This window comes from Mixophyes fleayi, chromosome 8 (assembly GCF_038048845.1).
Source record: "Mixophyes fleayi isolate aMixFle1 chromosome 8, aMixFle1.hap1, whole genome shotgun sequence".
Taxonomy (NCBI): Eukaryota; Metazoa; Chordata; class Amphibia; order Anura; family Limnodynastidae; genus Mixophyes; species Mixophyes fleayi.
In genome coordinates this window covers 32,064,141-32,077,053 of record NC_134409.1, presented here as the reverse complement: position 1 = coordinate 32,077,053, position 12,913 = coordinate 32,064,141, and the positions used below count along the sequence as shown (strand labels likewise).

General features: G+C 38.2%; 1 protein-coding gene across 1 annotated transcript in view; it reads left to right on the top strand.

Annotated features, from left to right (window-relative positions):
- Positions 1–9,808, top strand: part of PALMD (palmdelphin) — a 37,407-nt gene extending 27,599 nt beyond the window's left edge. Inside the window, exons 5-9 of the mRNA XM_075182311.1 lie at positions 990–1,014; positions 1,383–1,496; positions 3,512–3,619; positions 5,995–6,999; positions 9,030–9,808. Of these exons, the coding sequence (XP_075038412.1) occupies positions 990–1,014; positions 1,383–1,496; positions 3,512–3,619; positions 5,995–6,999; positions 9,030–9,073 (1,296 nt within the window). The 3' untranslated portion in view covers positions 9,074–9,808. The remainder of the gene's footprint in view (positions 1–989; positions 1,015–1,382; positions 1,497–3,511; positions 3,620–5,994; positions 7,000–9,029) is intronic.
- The last annotated feature ends 3,105 nt before the right edge of the window (positions 9,809–12,913 follow it).

Here is a 12,913-nt window from a genome sequence, read left to right as displayed (position 1 = left end):
CAATCCGTGGCGATATAGAAAACAAATTATTTTGATGCAGCATAAATTTAGCTATGGGCTTTACACAATTACATGCAATTCATGTCTGAATGCAAATGACACTTACGACAGCCTACGTCTGAGGGGCAGAATGGGAAAGGGGGGGGGGATTTATTAACTCGGGCAGTGGACAGTAAGTGCATGCCGAGGGCGCTCCGACTCAGGTGCAGCCGGTTCAAGTCCTGGGTATCTAGTAAGCACGCTTGGTTTCAACCGTATCATTAGCTACAGGGCAGGTGTAAGTGCTGATAGTGATGACTGACACAGTATAGTCTTTGGGTATGTGTGCCTCTAGCAAGCACAGAGCATGTGTATGCAAGTAAAATAATCTGCATTACCCAGTATTGTCTATTACTACGTTTGTCCCCAATTATAAAGCGCTATGGATATTTGCTGGCGCTATATAAATAAATGATACTGGCTATAAAAAAAACGCTTTGTATGTACAGTATGCATTGAAAGCATATTGATTTATGTATTGAATGTAAATAAAAAAAAATCTTTGAAAATCCATATCTATATTAATCATTATATTGTTAGAATATATTTTGTATCATAAAATAAATGAAAAACTATGTGTTATGTATATTGCACATACGCTCCTGCATCTATTTTGTCAGTCTACGTAAGGCAAGTCCTGTTTTTAGGCAGAGCCTACGTCCACCCAGATGGATCAAATGGAAATGCATCTTGAGATGTGCTTTGATTTGAGTATGGTTGGAACTACGCTCGAGTTATGTGCTCTTTTTTAAAAACACAACTTGCATATAATCAGGCCCAGTAAGTCCAACTTGCATACAGAATACATTTTATCTAAATTACACCCCATTGTTATAGTGGGCAGTTGTTACAGAGCTGGAATATGCGATAATGTTTCCTGTAACTGTAGAACAGAACTGGTTATGGAAAGGGCAGTGACATACTCTAATCTCCATTGTTCGTTCTTGCAGGCAATGAAATATGAAGTTCGAGAAGGTATGTAAATCTTATTCAAGATGAACAGTTTATTACTTATCAGAGTAATGGCCTTCCTTTCTATCAGAGAGTCAATCTCAGGAGTGGGGAGAGACGTGCAGAGCAAATGTGACTGTACACGTGGATAAAAATAGCCATAATGCTGCTGTAGTCGTGATTCTTACATAAACTAAGTGCATGCATTAGTGGTAGATCTGTTCTAAAAGAATAATATTGTCAATGTAACCATTACTAAATCTTACAACAATGTAGAAACCATAACTTAGATTATTGTATTTTCTCAGTTCTTTCCATACATTTTGCTGTCCCAAATCATTATGCATGTTACAGCTGTATTATTTCTCCTTAATCTCCATTTTCTTTTACAGAACCAGTGCAAGATGTTTATGCTGGAATACCTGACCTACCACCATCGTATAAACCTGCATTCATTAGAAGAATGGATAGTGCACAAACTGAGAATGGGGAGGAGCTAAGGAACGGTAAAATCAGTTTATAGCGCGGGCGCTGATACCATTAGACCTGTCCTATGGACAAGTATAAGAAAAGGCTGAAGGCAATGTGCTCCCAATGTAACCCCAACATTACTACACTCGGCAGATTTATGTGGAATACATGATTTACATTCACCTATGGCTAATGTTAAAGGGTAACTAATTTTTTTTACCCTGCCCCCAACTAGCAGAATTATATAGGTCTTCTATTTTTTTTTATTTTTTTTTTAGAAGATTTTCAGAATAAATGGGGGAGGGGGTACAGAAGGAAAAATTGGGGATGAGGTAGTGAAGGAAAAGCATTGCAATCTAAACAGTAAGAAGGACATTTATGTGTAAATCAGAGAACTTAAATACAAAAAAACAAAACGCCTTTGCAAACAAGAAATTGTAGATTGATGTATGTGATGTGGGGAGAGAGAGAGAACTATATAGATTTTATTTTATGCCGGAGACCCTCAGAATTTAGGACTAACCCCCCCCCCCCCCCCCCCCCACAAGTATTGCAACATATTTTATAACGGCATTACCAAAAACATGAAGGGGATGCTCAAACTGTCCTGTGTCCATTTCTAACAGTGCTGGCTGGACAAAGCGGTCATAAATTGACAGCGGGTGTTACTCTTTGAAGGTACACAAAGCCTTCCCAGCAGGAGATAGAGATAGATAGATATACATATCATATAAATACAGTTTATATGTAGTCTAGAGCTTTAATTTATATTATGCGTGTACCTGCCATAGAAGGGAATTCTGGGTAAATGTTACGAGTTTTTCAATATCTGGGACCTCACGGAAGCAGTGGAGATTAATATGGATGAAAGTTTAACATACAGAAATGATATTATAATTTTATAGCAGTGCGCATGCCTGTGGGTATAAAACACACAGCAGGTGACCTATATTTATGTGTTTTATACGTTTGGAGCAAACAAACACATCAGGAGGTACCCCAGAACCTCCAAAAGAAGGTCCAACACTTCCTGGCATCTGCTGACCTCCATGTCGGTGGGTTTGACACCACTGACAAACTCAGCAATTATTAACTTCTATGTCTTTTCTGGTTTTCGGAAGCTTTTCTCCTAAAATCCTTAAGCAGCACCAGTGCTGGACAGCGCGGGCTGGTTTGCAATTTAACAGGGAGACTCAGGGCTAGATTTACTAAGCTGCGGGTTTGAAAAAGTGGGGATGTTGCCTATAGCAACCAATCAGATTCTAGCTTTCATTTTGTAGAAGGTACTAAATAAATGAAAGCTAGAATCTGATTGGTTGCTATAGGCAACAACCCCACTTTTTCAATCCAGCAGCTTAGTAAATCTAGCCCTCAGAGTCCTCTGATCATTGTACCAAAAAAGTAAAAGTAAATAAAACCAGTACACAAATTTAAATTAAACCTTAATTGCATATACACCCCAACCCCTCATTCACCTCTTTATTAAAAAAAAATATACATATATATATATATATATATATATATATAAGTGCAAAAAAAACTAGGGAGTTCCAGTCACTGGCTGATATAGTTTTTTAATGAGTGGGTGGTTTGTTTGTTTGTTTGTTTTTTTTTTTTTAGCATTTTTCTGGGATTTTTTTTAAATCTGATTTGGACTGCAACACATCAAAAAAGCAAAGTTTATTTAATATATTTGACCTAAGTGGCTTGTATTCATATTAGATTGAAATGAAGGCTGTTTCTATCAGAAAGTCGGTCTCATGAGTGGGTAGAGACATGCAGAACAAATGTGATTGCATACAAGGATGAAAATAGTCATACTGTTGCTGATGGAGGTGGCAAATTGTCCTTCTAATCCCTAACATAAATACATGCATTAGTGTGGTGTATATACTCTAATAGAAAAATATTGTCAATTTATCCATTACTGAACCACAATTTAGATTATTGTACCAATAAAATTGGCATTTTCTGTTTTTTTTCTTCCATACATTTTTATGTTATGTTCTGTTTTTATCTTAATCTTTTTTCTTTTTCTTTTACAAACCAGTGCAAGATATTTATGCTGGCATACCTGACCTACCACCATCGTATAAACCTGCATTCATCAGAAAAATGGAGAGTGCACAAACTGAGAATGGGGAGGAGCCAAGGAAAGGTAAAATCAATTTATAGCTGATACTATTAGACCTGTTCTATGGTTAAGTGTAAGACACCAAGTGGAAGGGAATGTGCTTCCAATGTAACCTCAACATGATTTTTACATTGGCTTATGGCTAATGTTAAGGGGTAACGCCAACTTAAATGTACTTTTTTCTTTACCCAATTTCCCCTGCCCCCAAGTAGCAGAACCATATATAGGCTTTATGCTAGCGACTTAGTAGCACTTATCCCCACAAGTGCTGTTACACATTTTATTGCAGCATTGCCAACCGAAAAGGGATTCTCAAAACATTCTGTGTCAATTTCTAACAATGGCACTGGCTGGACAAAGCCAGGACATGTTACAGCGCTGGTGCAGGTTAGTTCTCCCAACTGGTGGGAGATCAATATGTTTCTATGGCATGGGGCTCATATGGCCATCTAGCTAGGAGAGCGGGGATCTGGCATTACTAATTTAAAGGAGAGCTAAACCTTCCCAACAGGATATACATATACCAGGGTATATGTAGTCTAGAGCATTCAGCGGTAGTGCATTCTGGGTAACCGTTAAAGATCTGTGACATCAGGGATGTGTTGTAGCCAAATTGGGCAAAAACAGATCCTGAAACTAAACCCATAAAAACAACCCACCTGCTCACTAGGAACTATCACTTCTAAATGACTTTGGTTCTGTTTACTGTTTATCATCTTCTATCACTGATGGCCAGTGATCATGAGTGGGTTGGATGTTTGTGTTTCTTTATTTGTAGGATTTTTCTATGATATTTTTTATTTTATTTTTAATCCAATTTTTATTTTTATTTTTTCTGCCCCATACTTGACTAAAGTGGTGGAGGAGGGGTTGGGTGTGAGTTATTCATTTTTTTTACGCTCTTGTTATATTTGGCAGTTGTCCCGAGAGCCCATGTATATTTTACTGGGGTCACTGGGAGGCCAAAGATTCCACAAGCCAGCGGGCTGGGTAGAGTCCCAATACTTTTCAGAGTGGGGCTGGTAGCTTTTTTTTTGGGGGGGGATAAGAAGAATTTAAGTTGTTTTGCTACAGCCAAGCTTTCCATTAAGAGCCCTGCGCTAATCAGCATAACAGAAGTACCTCACGCTCATGGTTTCTCTGTTATTGTGAACACCAGTCCAGGCTTTTAAAATCATGACAAACAGAGGAGGTGTCTCTGGAACTGTCACAGATCCAAAATCATCAGTAAGATGTGTACGGTAGTACATACATCACCCGTTGGATGCTCTATGTATTGCATCTTGTCAGACGGTTGACAGTTTGGTGCAACAACGTATCAATCTCTGTCTCATGCGACATAGGGGTCCTTGTCATAATTTGAGTATAGTTAAAGGATGACACATCTGTATTTCTTTAGTCAATACAATGCTGCTGCCAGACTTATTTACTTTAACCACTGTTGTTTCTCTGCTTCCTTTCTTTGTGATTATCTCTGGTGGTTTATAGAATAGAGTTCATACTTTTAAAACTTGCCTACATATATATATATTTAACCCTGTCCCACCTTGCATCTGCTGTATTATTTCCAAACACTCCCCAAACTGCCCCATGTGGTCAGTATGTCCTCCACACTGGTAATCTCCTCCCAATCGCGTCTACAACATGTCTTCTGAGATGTACCTGACCTATGGAATTCACTACCTCCCTTAACCCCCACTTTCTGTTTCCACTCAAAACCTTCCTATCAAAACAAGTACAGGTGTGGGATATCTTATACAGAAACTGGTTATCTAAAAAGTTCTGAAAATTGTAATGAAAAAAGTTAAATAACTGCTGCTGTATGGTAATTGTCAGACATGACCGCCGTATGCTTTCCTCTACAGTTACCGTGAGAAGCACTACTAAACAATTTAATGAAGAGAGACATAGCAGGGCTGTGTTGGCAAACATGAGGTTATACTTGAGGGTATTTTAGGCATGGGGCTCCAAATGATAGAAAATCTTCTTTTTTTTTTTTTCTGTACCAAGAATTCCACGTAATAGATTTTATGCCTATGTGTTATATTTTCAAAACCTTTCAAATGCTGAGTTCAGCCTCTAGTATACTGAGATATTATATGCACAAAAAAGAAGAGAGCAAGAGAAAATATGTATAGAGGGGCACTCAAAGGGTTAAATTATTGAATATAGACAGTCAAATTGAAAAAGATTCATATGTATATAAAAAATATTATATGCACAGCCTGATATGTTTAAACCATGTATTAATTCTCTCATATATTTAGTTGTTTGTTTAGTATTAAAAAAAATATGTTGGCACATTTTAAATAAAATATAATACATAGCCATTTATATATTAGGTGTTTCTCGCTACCAAAATAATATTTTATGAATGTTTGTCATTTGTATTTACATAGCGCTATTTGCCATGGAAATCAAGGTTGAGAAAGATAGGAAGACTGGAAAAAACACGGTCTTATCAACCGTTCCCTTACCCTCAAGTGAGTTTAAAGACACCGGAGTGAAAGTATATGACGATGGCAGGAAGTCGGTCTATGCAGTAAACTCTGAGGGCAAAATGGAAAAAACTGAAGTGGACAGCCTGGCTCCCATGGAAGTAGAAGATCTTTTGAGGAAAGCCACTAAAAAAAGCACACAGTCTCCCACCGTCTACCATGAGCCTGTATATTCAAATGAGTACAACAACTCCAGCACTCACAAAGGTCAGGTATCACCGAGATTAAATGGCCACAACTCTCCTATCATCACGGATCGCCAGAATGGTCACAGTCCTATAGTGGCAGAAGACATACCCGTAATTAAAAAATCCAGCCCAGAAGAGCCAATATTTTCTCAGCCAAGAGTCATCATACAAAATAAACAAGCAATCAATGCAGAACCCCTACCAAAGGAAGATCACCACGAGGCTATGTTTATGAACTCGGGAGTTTACACCACTGAGTACCCTCCAACTGGTTTAAAAGATGATATGCACTACAACATTGTCCATGCTAAACCTTGTTACGTAGATGACTCTGAGCCAGTCACTATGATTTTCATGGGCTACGAGCATGCCGATGAAAGTGAAAACAAACCACTTACAGATTATGAAGGGGTCATTCGAGCTGAATTGGTGGTCATTGATGATGACGACGATGATGATGATGACGACAAGGGAGAAGACAAAAACGTAAAAGGACTGATTTATCCACCAGAAACTCAATCACACCACGTTTCTTATCCTGCTATGCAAAACAGTGTCTCAAAGAAACTACCAAAACACAATATAACACTGCAGAGTCCTCAACCGTATAAGAACTCTATATCCTTACAAGAACAAGATGCAAGCCTGGGGTCCCATGACTATCTCCCTGTAACCAAACAGATCATAGATGATGGCACCGAGGACCCTTCACTAACTGGTAAGATTCCTGTCAAAAAGTGCCTGTGTTGTCCTATAATATAATGTTTTCATGCACTTTCTTGGTCCATATTCTCTAGTTCATCACTAATGTGGCTCCTGTTTTATTTTGTGCTACATTGTTGGGGTGTTTGCACCAAGGTCTAATGCATCAGTCGTTAATGTATTTTAAGAGTTCTCTTATGCTAATAGGCAATAAAATAGATAAAAGCTTTAACACGTTTTCTAACAAGTTTCCAGTCCAAAGCAATCTATAAAACCTACTAAAAACACTCTACTGTTAGTTTCAATATAGTAGTAGTAATAATAAATATATAATATACATGTGTAAAAACAATGTTCTGATAATTATAATGCAATAATGTAAGTTAAAGTAAATTTTGCCTTTTGTATACACAATCCCATTGGTATAGTTACCATTAAAGGAACACTGAAAGCCACATTTTATTCATTCCAATGAAATAAATGACTCATTATTTATCTCCCTCCCTCTGCTCATCTAGTAAAACCACCATTACTGAGCTACTTGACTTTGATGAAGCCATGTTTATTGCATTCTCCAGTAGGCAGGGCTTGTGTTGGTTCATCATCATCATCATTTATTTATATAGCGCCACCAATTCTGCAGCGCTGTACAGAGAACTCGCTTACATCAGTACCTGCCCCATTGGAGCTTACAGTCTAAATTCCCTAACATACACAGGCAGAGAGAGAGAGAGACTAGGGTCAATTTGATAGCAGCCAATTAACCTACCAGTATGTTTTTGGATTGGCTGCTGGGATGAATTGCAAAAGCATGTGAATGTTATTATAAATTGATTTTAATTTGTCTCAATTACACAAGTGTAGTGAAAGAATTAAAAAAAAAAAAGTGTCATTTGATTTATTGGTTACATTTATTTAATTTTATTAAGTTTATTAATTTTCCTAGTTTTTTTTCTAATTGTCTGTAAACTTCTGCTCTTGCTACTGGAATAAATTGAGGTACGTTACTCCAAATTCTCCACAGTCACTTCAGCATAGTTGCCAAACAGCAGTAAATTTACTGTCCATCATGAAGAGAAATAGAAATGGCCAAAAATTAGATACCCTATTGGCAACAACTTAAACACGACGGTGCTTGTAGCATGCCAGAGGTACGCAAATTGGTGTTATTGGCTGTATATAGGCCTTGTATACAGCATATATATATATATATATGGCTATTTACTAAACCCCATTGGCCTGTATTAGAATTCATACTGCAGATTTCCCCACCAGGGTTCACGAAAAGAAATAAATTCTGATTGTCCTGCAGGAGGACAGTTCTGCTAGATCATCATGTTATTATAAATATCTTCACTTACTGGAAACTTATATGTTGGTGCTTGTGTGGTGTTTGATGCCCGACTACCTTTGGTTTGGATGATAAGAACCCATTATTTCCAAACCCGCCCCTCCCCTAATCATCTGGATTCTAACACTTTATGTTTTGGTACATTAAGTGATGCTTTACTTGTCAGGTGCCTATGCAAATAAATGGACATGCTATGGGAAAGTCGACACCACACAACAGTCCTCTGCTGCTTAAATCTGTTTAATAGTATTATACATATTGGGCCTGAGTCATTAAGGAGAGCAAAGCAAAAAAGGAGTACATTTGATCCTGGACAAACCATGTTACAAAGCAAGGGGTGCAATTAGTTTATTATTTTGCACAGAAACTAAATACTGGCTGATTTTTCATGTAGCACACAAACACCTGATAGCTTTATTTGTACACTGAAATTTAAAGTTGATCTTTCTAGGACATGCTCCACCCCAACTATAAATCTGTCCCCACATTTTAAATTTAGCTCACCTTCCATGGTACAAAGTTACTCTTTTTTTTTTTTTTTTTTTATTGCTTTGCTCTCTTTAATGACAAAAGTATATTATGTCACTTCTCTATCTACTTTCTTTCCCCTTTTAAAAATAATAGGTAAATATAAAAAAAAATATTGACTCTCAACAAAAAAAAAGTCCTGATCCTATTCTCTTGTCTATTCACAGCATTGAGAATTAGAATGGCCAAGCTGGGGAAAAAGGTGATATAAGACTCATAACTACACTTGGAGATTATGCGACTATAGAGGAAGAGCGCCAGAAGATTTGTTTATACTTCTTTTATATGGACTTTTTTTATTGTTTCAGCTGTAGGTGACTCCTGGTGCTCCAGCTGTCGTTGAATTGGCAAAGCATGCTGGGACTACTTTTTGAACAATAGCTGGAGAGCCACAAGTGCCTATCACCTGCCCTATTGCTTTGTGGCTAATGCTATGCAAGCTAATGTCTTTTCATATAGTGAATATATTATGATCTTTTAGATATGGAACGCAATTCATTACGTACCTAGCAACAGCCATATTTGGTATTGTCATTTGTTATTGCATTTATTCTGTAGTCATGTTAACCTAAGTGGTTTCAGGCAAGCTCTGTCTTGACTTCCCACACATTTATAAGCTTGATTTCTATTTTATTTTTTTTGTACATTATGAAAGACCTACAACATAATTACACCAATCAAACTGAGTCCGTTACGTAATCGTTGGTGAATTTTTCTTTCTCAAGGTCTGCTCATTGTTGAGAGAGCTGTATAACACTGCCGTACATTTGATGATTGGTTGGTTTGTTATGGAAGAGTGTTTTCCTCATTGGAGCATTTTTTAGTTCAGTTGTGTATAAATACTGACAAAGATCTTTTGTCATTCCACTAATATAACCATTCTTCATTAACTTCAGCACCTTTTGGTGATACTGGAATATACCTTAATAAAGCTGTTTTTCTATAATCCCAGAGTCTGCTTCCTATCTCTTTAGGTCAGGCCCAAGTTATTATTTGCATATATTTAGTTCACTTTTGTTTATGATTAACATTGAAATTTACGCTGCATTATCTATCTTTAGTTAATGTTTAAATGTTTGCTGCTGTGTGGGATTGGACAAAGGACCGCTACAATGATGCTTATACTTATGAGCAGGAAAGTGGCCTATGAGAGCAGAAGAAGTAAATCCCAGACTGGGTACATCTACACTATCTTTTTAGTAGAGATGCTCAGGCTCGGTTCCTCGAGAACCGTACACACCCGAACTTAGCAGATTTGAGTACTTTTGAACGCTTTTTGAATTGAAAATGAGGCAAAACGTCATTGTTACGTTGTCGGATCTCGCGAGTTTTGGATTCTATAAGTACCGCCCTCCACGGCGATCAGGCGCCATTTCACAGAGGAACACAGAAGAGGTAGCACAGTCTGTAGAGCAGTTGGGCAGTGTCATAGGTGGAATAGAAAGAGGAGGGGGTAGCAGTGTTCTTCAAAGTCTACAGTGACATTCAGGAGAGCTCCATTGCTAATTATCATTGCTGAAATAGAATTAATAATAGGTCTGGTAGGTTTTGAACTTCTAAATCTGCAGTCCCATAATGTACAGTTTTTATATAGGTAACACACAAAGACAAAAGCTCCATTTTGCCATTGCTAATTGTCATTGCTGAAATCCAAATACTAGGGCTGGCAGGCTTGGTCTAAATCTGCAGTCACATAGTACTGTGTTATCAAAATGGATTCACAGCCATAGAGCCAAGACCGAAGCTTTATTGAGACAGACACAAATATAGGGAAGGGTGCATAAATTAAGGCAAGACATTCGACAAAACTTCAAACAGTGATGGGGGAATGGGTTGGAGGGGGTAAGGAAGGGGGAGACACAAGCCCAAGGTTTTATTTAATAAACAGACACATAGGGGGAGAAGAGGAAGACAGAAAATTCATCTTCCTCTTCCTCAGGGACTGTCAATGGTGTTATAGTCCCTTAGCAGGCTGTGGATCAGTCTACAACAGTCCTGGATGGTCATCTTCTCCCTTTTCAAGATGAGGCGATTCCTGGCAAGCTAAATAGTATCCTTAAAGCAGTTCATAAGGCGCCAGGCCCACTGGATTGCCCCAATGGTGTGGGCCCCAGGAAATAATCCATAAAATACCGAATGGTATGAAAGGCATGTTCTGGGCACACTGTCCTTAACATGTGCCCCACTGTAATAGTGCCTGTGCAGTCCCAAAAAATACGCTGTGCTGTTTCCCTTCTGGTGATGCAGAAGGAGCAGTGGACATATCAGCACAGGTTCCGGGAGTGCATGAATGTCCTGAGGGCAGACCTCCCTGAATAGCCATCCATGCAATGTCTTTGTGTCTATTAGCCTCTTAGAGGCCACATTCTCCCACAAGTGTTTTGTTGTTGCAGCACAGAGCCCTGGAACAGACTCCATAATGTCGCAGCATGGTGGGGATATACGGGATCGCTTTACCACCTTTTGAGGGGCTCCTTGTACATGACTGCTGTCCATATATTAGCTGTAGAATTACCACAGTTATCCAAGGAACTGGTGGAATGATCAAATGAACCATAACTGATTTCATAATCTAAGGACAATTCCATCTTGCACCACTTTACTTTTCTGCTACTGCTGTGTGCCAATGTTTCCTAGATGTACTAGGAACTGCCGTGTGTTTGAGTCATTGCTCCGCCGCTTAACAGCTTGTAGAGATGTTCACTGACCCTCGTGTTTTAGTTTTGGATCTGAATTAACTTTGTGTTTTTGGTTTTGGCAAAATGGCCCTCGCATGTTTTGGTTTTGGATCCCTATTATATTTTCTAAAATCACATAATTTGGCTCTTTTTTTTTTTTTTTGTTCCTACATTATTATTAACCTCAGCAACATTAATTTCCAGTCCTTTCCAGTCAAGTAACAAGAACACTGTTACCCCTCCTGTTTCTGTATGAGCAATGTCACTAGAGAATGGAGAGTGACAAGAGCACTGCTACCCCTGTTTCTGTGTGAGCAATGGCACTGGCTCTCCTGGGGAGGGAGGTACTTATGGAATCCAAAACCCGCGAGATCCGACAATGCAACAATGACGTTTTTCCTCGCTTCAGATCCGAGGACACGCGAAAGTACCAAGCCGGCTCATGAGCCCACTCTGTTCCCCTGAGTTCGGATGGGATCGGTTTTCAGAAAACAGAGCCTGAGCATCTCTACTTTTTAGTTTGCTTGTTTTGGAGCATATTTGTAGAGCTTTGATGCATCAGATACTCCTACAATGCCCCTTCAACAGAAATGCTCATAAACTCTTATCAGTGCTTTAAGGAACACACCAGGTACGAGGATGGCATCATTTTATATGCTCCTGGACACGATGTGAAGGAAAGAACATGCTTGAGGTACTTTAAAAAAAATATTATAAAATGTTCATTTAGACGTACCCTTAGCCTCAGTATAAATCTTCCTATACTAAAATACTTACATTTTCCTCTTAAAAACATTCCTCTTGCATATTGCATCCAATATAGATGAGATGCTGCCCTCATTTACTTTAATTGACTTCCTCTAAGAAAGTGTTAATCAACAGGGCATTCGTTATTGAATATGCCTCACAGAGTCATAGAAATGCAGATAGTTAATGTGTTGTATTAAGCAGCATGTTTTCATGACAGACTCCATGGACAGAAGGTTGAATCAGATTCTTTCATCTTGGTAAAAAAACAAAAACAATTAATTGCCATTTAAAATTGTACATGTGTTGTCTTATGTCTCAGTCACTGGTTCTTGGTAAATTGATAGACTTCATACTTATAGCAAAATGGGGATAGAGAACAATAGGGCAAACTATTTATATGTACCAAGATATAGTTAACAGCTGTCACTGCCTGCACACAAATAACTAACAACATTAGTGTTCATGTATCGGAGAAACAATAAGTTAAAAAAACATTGATGTTGAGACTTCTAGGATGAAAATTTAGATATATGCTTTGTTTTTCCATTAGTTTATATCCTTAAGAGACCTTTTACACTTATTAGTGACTAATTTTAACGTGTGAAACATGAATAAGTTCTTGT